The 9,022-nt window shown below is 35.0% G+C and overlaps 2 protein-coding genes across 3 annotated transcripts; both read right to left on the bottom strand.

Annotated features, from left to right (window-relative positions):
• Positions 1 to 117: 117 nt before the first annotated feature.
• LOC127942162 (UDP-glucose 6-dehydrogenase-like) lies at positions 118 to 1,983 on the bottom strand. The gene is made up of 4 exons (XM_052537777.1): positions 1,797 to 1,983; positions 799 to 960; positions 512 to 613; positions 118 to 432 (listed from the first exon to the last, which is right to left on the bottom strand). Exons 2-4 carry the CDS (start codon positions 958 to 960, stop codon positions 133 to 135), a joined length of 564 nt encoding a protein of 187 aa, XP_052393737.1. The 5' UTR covers positions 1,797 to 1,983; the 3' UTR covers positions 118 to 132.
• Positions 1,984 to 2,467: 484 nt separating this feature from the next.
• On the bottom strand, positions 2,468 to 7,763 carry LOC127942164 (small integral membrane protein 14-like). 2 transcript variants are annotated; one of them, XM_052537780.1, is made up of 5 exons: positions 7,493 to 7,763; positions 5,940 to 6,020; positions 5,006 to 5,054; positions 4,766 to 4,914; positions 2,468 to 3,925 (listed from the first exon to the last, which is right to left on the bottom strand). In XM_052537780.1, the coding sequence occupies exons 2-5, from the start codon at positions 6,012 to 6,014 to the stop codon at positions 3,887 to 3,889; spliced, it is 312 nt and encodes a 103-aa protein (XP_052393740.1). In that variant the 5' UTR covers positions 6,015 to 6,020; positions 7,493 to 7,763; the 3' UTR covers positions 2,468 to 3,886. The 2 variants fall into 2 exon arrangements, with proteins under 2 accessions (XP_052393740.1, XP_052393739.1); XM_052537779.1 differs by having other exon boundaries at positions 7,473 to 7,757.
• Between the last annotated feature and the right edge of the window lie 1,259 nt (positions 7,764 to 9,022).

Genomic DNA, 9,022 nt, shown 5'->3' with positions numbered 1-9,022 from the left:
TGTGCTGCTTAATATATATATATATATATTTTTTTTTACAGGATTCTTTGATGTACAGAAAGTTTAAAATTAACATGTATTTGAGAAGGCAAAAATTTGATTAAAAAAAAAAGTGGATGGTGACACTTTCCTTTATACAATTGTATACAATTTATCCTCAAACTCTGGATTAAATCTCATGGACATTTTTTGGTCAAGTTCCCCATATATCAGCTGCTCACACAAACACACCTGCAAATTGAGGCTGGGTTTGGTGTTTGCATCAAATATCCTGCGGATGCTCTCAGCTGCACGGACCGGCACCGTGCTCTTCTCCGTAACGATTTTATACCCATCTGACATCTCCACGATCCGCCGTGCACATGCCTCGATAAACTTCAAGTCAGCAGCACGACCTTTGCCCATACCATATGTCTTAGTTGGGGTGTTTACCTGTGCAAAAGAGAAGGATATTTGAGTCAGTGTACACACCTACAAACCAAACCACATTAAAATAGTTTGTCACACTCACAGAAATGAAGACCAGGTCTGCCTCTTTAATGGCAGAGTCGATATCTGTGGAGAAAAAGAGGTTCTTCCCGCGGCAAGACAACACCACTTCATTCAGACCCGGCTAAACAGCAAGAAAAAGAGACACATCTCATGAAGAATTCTCATTCAAAGCATTTGTAAATAGACTAGGCATTTCTTTTAGAATTTTTTTTGTGCTTCTCAAATGTTTAAGGGTAAAAATATTTCTAATTAAGAAAAAAATCAGAGTGCAGCTTTAACTTGAATTAATATGTTTAACGTTGTTACCTCGTAGATGGGCAGGGTGTCAGAGTTCCAGGCTTTGATCCGGGATTCATTAACATCCACTACTGTTACGGTGATCTCGGGACACATGCTCGCAATGACACTACATGTCGGACCTCCAACATACCCAGCGCCTATACAGCAAATCTTTTTAATCTGAAACATCTGAGAAAAGAGACTTGGAATCAAGGTTAAAAATAATAATAATGACCCTTAAATGGTCTGCAACAGATTATGAATGGCCCCTTATTAACCAGCCAACTACTCTCAAGGCAGTCCCTTCTCTTCCACAGAGATCCGGGGCCGCACGAGGGGGTCACTGGTGAGTATCAGATTACTGACCCCCTGAGCCTTTATGTAGTCATGAGAACTTCGGATCCTCTGCCCCCTTCGGTTCTTTTGAACAGTTCATACCCTAATCCGATTCAGTGATTCTTTTATAGAATATACATTTAGCGATCCACTAATAAATAAAAATATAAAATATACCCTAAAATCAGTTAAGTCGCACGTGTGTATTAAACTGAAGGTAATAGAAAATAAGCAATGTTTTACAGTTTAAGTAAAATAAATGTTCAACCCATCAATCAATCCCACTCATCGGTTTTGCGAAACAGCAGATCAAAAGATTCATTGAAAAACATCCGACTCAAAAGACGAAACAGTTATTAACGTGTATGGCTCTGCTGTAACAGACATACGAAACAGATGATAAACTTTAAAGACAGATCGAAAGAACGCATTTTTTTGTGTTGGAAAAAACAAGTTTATAACTGTTGCCTGTTGATGCTTTTAACACGTAAAATTTCATTAAATGATTCATGATTTGATTGCTGATGTTCTCGTGAACATATAGGAACTCTTTAATTTTTATAACTTAACCGTTTTATCATTTAAGATCAGTTTTAGATTCTGTATTATAGCTTCAATCACAACTTTAAATTATATGTGATGTACTTTAAAATATATAAAATATTTCAATAGCTATAATACAGACTTACCTTGTCTGACAGTGAAGTTCTTCTCAGGCCAGTGTGCAGGTGAGGTTCCTCCGTCTGAGGTGCCTTGTTCCCGAATGAATAAAACTATTATATCCTTGATACATAAACTCGCGCAGAACACACACACACACACACACACAAATTTACGAACACACAAACACACCCACCGGGAGGGGGATGGCAACGTACACACTTTACAGAGGGGAGGGGACAAACTCTGCTTCCGGGTCATTAAGTCTTTCTTTTCAAATTAAGAGTCTCGTTAACCCTAAGGGAGCGGTAATCAAATCTAATTTTGACTGTGAATTAAACATAACAATTGAGGGTTTATAGACCGAAAATAATTTATTCTTATTATTTAAATATAATTTAGTTAGATAATATAAAATAAATGCGGTAAAACTGATTGTTGGGACTCTTCATTTGACATAAATGCCACTAAAGCGAAGCATTACGTGTGGAGAACGCATACGGTTCAGAAGCAGCCAATCAGTGACTGAGAGGTCTCGGTGACGTAACATCAAAGGAACGTCTTAACTCCTTTTGACGCAGGAATTACTCTTGAGAGTAGAGTCATACTGACAAATTCATTAGAAACGTATGAAAGAGACCACCGCCTATAAATATTCCCATTCCCATATATAAAAAAGAAAAAGAAAAACACGTCCTGATGCTATTGTTCATATTTATTTGAAGTAACCAAAAGTGCATAGATCAAGCCCTTTGACAGAGCGCTTTCATTAGAACAGTGTACATTGACAGAATTGACATGCCCTGAAATCCACACCACCACCTTAACTGATCTACCACAAATCATTAGCCCAACTTACTTTTGTGCAATTAAGACATTCTAATATTCTCAGAGAACCAAAGAGAGAGGGAGTTGAGTAAGTTACACCAAACTTGAAATGGGGCAGATTTACATCCTCTCTTTGGTGTTATTCTGGAGCTTTCATTCTGTACACAACTGTGAAGGGGCCACAACCAAAGTGCTACTAGTGATTTGCCTTTGAACGTAACCTATAAGGCAATCTCACTCATCCAAATATTCCCAAAATTCCTTAGTACCAAATTTATTCTTCTCATTGTATTACTTATTTTGAAAGATTACATTGTTTTTAGATTTTGACCACTGAATTTTGACAGCCACCCATAGCATTTGACTGTTTTAGTTAGTATAGCTACATAATGATTCCTGAGCAAATGTGCAAAAAAAAAAAAAAAACCTTGTTAAGATTGGCTATTCAAGTGGCTATACTAGCAATTGCTCTAGCGATTTTTAGACACAAAGGTTAAATAGATTGTCAAAGTATTCAGGGTGGAGAGGTATGCTTTAGATCAGCCACTTCTCTGTGGTCAACAGATCCCAGACCATGACAACATCCACACAGCCATGACGTCAAAAGTGACAAGAGCCAATTAGAAACTGGAAAGGACCTTTGCTTGGTCAAGTCTTGGTCAACCTTAAATCATCTAAATTACATCTGCGTTACAATGACTCAATGCAGAGTCAAGGCTCGTTCTCCACCACGGACCAATGACATCATGTCTGTGAAGTCATCATAGCTTTGGAATCTATTGGCTACCACAGGACAAATAACATTATCCTCTTCACCTCGGTCTACTCAAAAATAACCCAAATCTTTTGACAACACCCAATTTCTAGGTAACCTTTCCTCTAGATCGCAATTAATATTCAGGCTGATCTAGGGCAAATGTCATATATAGGCCTTTATGTCACTTTAACAACTTGTTAAATACATAATAATGCTTTATAATAAAAATATAGTAAGAAATAAAAAAAATAATAATTATGACAGAGATATATAATTCCGGGAAACTTTAAACTCCAACATTTTTGCCACTAGGGCAACTTTCTCTTTTTGCTTCCTCTCTTTTGGAATGTAACACGTTGTAGAAACACCTTGTTATCCAAGTGTCTGTGTAGATCAACCCCCTCATCGGACTAAAGAATCTGGAATCTGAAACGCTGACAGATGATTAAGGAAACTAGCAAGTTATATTAGTCACAGTAGCTGATCAGGTGGAAGCTGGATTAAAAGATCAAATCTTCTGCAGTGGAAAAACGTCTAGTCCACAGGAGGTGCTGGTGGCTCTCTGCCATGATTCTGAATGAGGAGAAAAAAAAATCCATCCAGTGACTACAGGAATTACAATTCATGAATTAATGTACATTAACAATGTTGAGATGCTACACTTTCTGAGTACTGTTATTTCACCGTACTGATCATTTATACACTACTCATCAAACATTTGGAATAATTAAATAAAGAAGATTTTTTTATGTTTTTGAAATATTTATCTTATGTTGACAAAGGCTGCATTTATTTGATTACAATACAGTAAAGCAGTACTATTGTGAAATATTATTAAAGTTTTATTTTAACATATTTAAAAATGTAATTCACGTCTGTGATGGCAAAGCTGAATTTTCTCAGCAGCTATTCCTCCAGTCTTCAGTATCACATGATCCTTCAGAAATCATTCTAATATGCAGAGTTGGTCCTCAAGTAATATTCTTTTCATTATCAATCTTGAAAAGTGTATGCTGCCTAATATTTTTGTGGTTACTCAAAACCATTTAAGTTTGGGGTAAGTAAGAAATAAAACTTTTATTCAGCAAGAACACTTTAAATCCATCAAAAGCAACAGTAAGGCATTTATAATGTTATTATATTTTATAATTCCAAATATGTGCTGTTTTTTTAAACATTCTACTCATTGAAGAATCTTGAAAAAAATGCATCATAATATCCACAAAAATATAAATGACAAAAATAAGAACTATTTAAATGTAATAATATTTCACTGTATTAATGTTTATCTGTATTTTAATGAAATATGCTGCTTTGTAGAGCATAGAAACGTATACAAAAAATGTAAACATTTTGACCACTTCTGTAACAGTTTGACCATCATTATGAGGGAGTTTATCTTTCATGACTTACACCATGGGGACCGGAGGGCTTGCCGCTGGCTGAAGGACCTCTCATGCTGGCTGGGCGGAACAAGAATAGCATGAGAGCTAGAACTAGCCATCCCATAATAATCAGGGGTAGAGTGATGTCCCCTTCTACAGAGGAGTTGGGGCCTGGCACTGCACATACAAGACTTAAATGTTAGAAAATATAAGAACCTGAATATGTGCTATCGTGTGATATGCTTTTGTTTTGGACACACAAACTTACTCTCCTGAAGGCACTCTGTGTCTGTACAGTAGGACTGGGACTGCCTCAGCTTGGAAAATGAATCACAAAAAATATTTTATAAAAAATGCTAATAAAAAAAAAAAAAAAACTCCATGACAGCATTGGGCTTCTACATTACATTATTGCATAAAAAAAAAAATCTAATTTAATTTGAAACCATCAGTGTGTGATTTATATATAGCACAAGTTATTGAGTTATATGTAAAAAGCATTAAATCTATCTTTCATTTCAAATGCTTGTTCAAAAAATACTTCAAATAGCTGAATCAAATGTTATTCCTTGGCTGGTCTAAGTGAACCAAATATGGACTAGCACCATCTACTGGGAGTTTATTTAAACTACAAAGCAGAAATATTCAACACCTAGAGCGTCATTTTCTTAAAGATAAAATAACCACATAAAGATATGTAGCTACATAGCCCACTAAAGCTCTTAAAAATTAAAATTGGAACATACATACCCTGTCAGACTGGCACACATCCAACTATAATTAATTTATTGAAATTAAATGGATTTCTACACACCATTGGAAATTATTTATTAGGACAATAGCTTCACATATTATATATATTATGCATGTGTGTGTGTGTGTGTGTGTATACACTGTATGAGTATGTGTGTGTATATCCTGACAATACAATTTAAATTCCAATTCTCCATATATAAATGCACATGAGATCCCTTTGAAAAATATGAAAACTACTACTCTAAAAGAAGATAAATCCAATATAAGAACAGGGTCAATCTAAATCACATTCATTTTTCCAAACATTTTTTCAAACATTTTTCAAAATTACAAATATAAATTTCAATTTGCAGTTCGGAATTAGCAAATGCAAGTTGTATTATATATTAGGTTATGTATCTAATAATATTTGACATGCCGATCTGGAAAAGAGATGAAGAACTGACCAGACTGATGAGTCTCCTCATGGCATGTTCATGAGAGCAGATGCACTCACAGGGGTCAAAACCTCCCTCTGCCATCCTCTCCTGAATAAGACAAGAGGATTCATAAAAAAAAACTAACAATTTATAAAAACTACAAACACTAATAATATCAAAATATTTTAAACACACACGGAGACTCAAAAACTTAATGGGTGTGGTGAATTATAATGGCATCACCTGTGAAGGATGTCAGCATGACTCGCATTTGAAATCCAAATAAACACAAAGCTGTGGTAGGCTTTTTTTTTTTTTTTTTAAACAGGCTACCTTATGGACTGCCAATGTTGTCAAGTTAACAATCCAGACCAAAAATGTTATGATATTAAGACTGCTTCTCCTCTCCTAAGCTTCATCTAATGTAGTGTTTTTTAATTCGTTAAAGTTTGTGTGTGTAATATATATATATATATATATATATATATATATATATATATATATATATATATATATATATATATATAAACAGTTTGAGTACTTTATGAACAGGACATAAATTGTAAACAAATAAATACATACATACATACATATCAGCCTCATACTGACTCAACGTCGTTACGATTTAATGACAAATACTTAATAAAAATGTCGTTCAAAGTTTTAATTTATATTACACAAACTGAAAATTCCTATATTCGCATTACACAGTTATGAACATGAATAAAAAAAATAATTATTGCATTAAGATGTTTAAGTGAGATGCTGCGATGGTTGTCAGGTAATGAGTGCAATCTCAGAGTCTGAACTGCACGCTCCTGTTAAATCAACTTCGCGCGACTGAAGCCTAACGTCACTCATTAATTCCTAAATCGAATACTAAAGTTAAAAAATAATACAAATATTGGCAAAAAACATGTTGCATTTTTTTGCCACAGCATAATCTAGACATGGTAGCCTTTCAAAACTGAAAGTTTTGTACAGTGTGTTTAAATAACATTATAGGCATGACTGAATCTCGGAAACCGTAAACAAATGAAAGGAAACCCACAACAGGTTTGCTGGAACAAGGAAGCTTACTCGCAACAGTAAATTACCACACTAATTTTCCACAAGATAATGCGAACGCTCGATAGACCTTTGACGCAAATGTCTTGGTCTATCAGTTGTCTAGGTTTTTTCGTAACTTGGTTCTGTTTTGTTTGCTTCCTCTTCAAATCAACCTGCTGACTTCAAAAACATGTCTATTTGAACACTAAAAACGTATAATCCCACTCATAAACAACCAAAATCTATTTTAAGTATATTCTATACAATAAACAAAGAATAAAAAGTAATGTTTTCCCATCGTGAGACGCCGAAAATAGGCTATTCTTGCATAAATATATATCTATTTTTTTGCAGTGTTATTTGAGATATTAGCGTTTTCGGTGTTTAAATATATTCAGTAAAGCAGTAGTGTAAATGTTTAGTCTAAAAAGCAAACAAACAAAAAACACCATAAATAAGATTTTTACCCAAGTGCAAAACAAACCAGATTTGGATAGACAGATGTCTTACCGAATACTTCGACAACTCACTCGAAGAGATTTAAAACCATTCGCTTCAAACCAGGAGGAACGAAATGTGAATATTGACCCCTGAAAGTCTCCGGCAGCACAGGCCAAATCCAGGGCAAATGCTCCCTTGTGTACACTGGTGTTTGGCAATGGGCCCCAGCTCCGGCTGATGTTCCGTCTGTGTTTTGATAAGGATCGGGGAAGCAAAAATTAGGAATGTTACTATGGCGAAGGCTCGGTTCATGAATAGTAAAGAGCTTGCGCAGACGTTGATTTTTATCTGTCCTCCTGAAGGCGTCCAATTGCGCAGCCTATTTGTTATTCATGAGGTAAGTCTTCATCACGTCAACGTCTACATTTCAGCCAATCAGCAAGGCGGACTGGACGAACGTCACAGCTACATACAGAAGGGAAGTATTTGCCATAGTAGGATTGGTACATTGATGTGGTGGAATTAACAGATGAGAGCCACGTCGTTACATGACGTGAAATGTAGCATGTTTTGGAAAACACTGAAATGGCGTTACATTACTCCTCGTTCACAAAGCGTACCCTCTATTCATTGGATATCGGCATTTTGCTGGCTGAGTGTATATAATGAAATGTATATTTGCAGTGCACATCACTGCTAGTCACAGGAGTGTGACTGTGAATGAAGTGTTTGTAGCCTATGTGTGCTCTTAATCTAAGACAATGCAAGCTCATCACCGTCACTCAACTCAATCTAAACTGAAAAGGGTTGTGCAAAATTCATACCCCTTTAAATATAAATTAAATCTATTTTGGTATGCAGTGGGATCATGCAATGGCAAACTAATAAATGTGTAAAGTGAATTTGCACTTGCTGTTAACTTTAATGTCACCCCAACATAACTTTAGAACAACAAATGACATGTCTTATAATATTGACATGTTTTTATGATTAGTATTAAAAAGAGAAAAATACATATAATGCTACTTGACATGCAACAACTTTTAATGTGCATTGCACCAAAACAATCTTTACTGTCTGCTTTTCATAACCTGAGAGAGCTTACTTGTTACTAGAGAAGCATGTCCATTGTGTATAAGTTATATCTTGGTGCGGGAGTGAGTGGATGTTTGAAATGTCAGAGAGTGAAGTGATTGAACAATAAAGAGAAAGACATTTAAAAGTATAGACTACTTTTATAGCTTCATATGACGGCCCCCCAGACAGTTTCGGAAGGCTGCATTTTTTTTCACTAAGACAAGTTTGTTTTATTAGACTGAGATTTATTGTATAATGCTTTAAGGAAACTGCTATATAGCTCTCCCTCTTGTAATGCATTGTTTGACAGACCAAATGCATGATGAATATATTATGAATCATTTTTCTAAATTGCTTTGCAAATAATTATTTATTTTTAAACCAGTCATTTCACAAATGAGCTTAATCTCTCAAAATGCAGAAGGGAATAAATTAATTTAAAAATAATTAAGAGTAAGAGTAATAATGGCCTTTGGATGCTAATTAATAATAATTCCTAAGAAACATTTATGCTGTACATACAATCCAGTATATTACCATAT

This window comes from Carassius gibelio, chromosome A21 (assembly GCF_023724105.1).
Source record: "Carassius gibelio isolate Cgi1373 ecotype wild population from Czech Republic chromosome A21, carGib1.2-hapl.c, whole genome shotgun sequence".
Classification (NCBI taxonomy): Eukaryota; Metazoa; Chordata; class Actinopteri; order Cypriniformes; family Cyprinidae; genus Carassius; species Carassius gibelio.
Note: the sequence above shows the minus strand (reverse complement) of the source record. Positions and strands in the feature narration are given on the sequence as shown.

Bases quoted from the DNA above. Each gene is read 5' to 3' on its own strand.
- LOC127942164 (XM_052537780.1), bottom strand. From the start codon at position 6,014: ATGGCAGAGGGAGGTTTTGACCCCTGTGAGTGCATCTGCTCTCATGAA. The intron at 5,055-5,939 runs GTCAGTTCTTCA...TCATTTTCCAAG, and splicing joins TGAGGAGACTCATCAGTCTG to CTGAGGCAGTCCCAGTCCTA. The intron at 3,926-4,765 runs GTAAGTCATGAA...CTCCTCATTCAG, and splicing joins AGCCCTCCGGTCCCCATGGT to AATCATGGCAGAGAGCCACC.
- LOC127942162 (XM_052537777.1), bottom strand. From the start codon at position 960: ATGTTTCAGATTAAAAAGATTTGCTGTATAGGCGCTGGGTATGTTGGA. The intron at 614-798 runs GTAACAACGTTA...CTTGCTGTTTAG, and splicing joins ACACCCTGCCCATCTACGAG to CCGGGTCTGAATGAAGTGGT. The intron at 433-511 runs GTGAGTGTGACA...TCTTTTGCACAG, and splicing joins CAGACCTGGTCTTCATTTCT to GTAAACACCCCAACTAAGAC.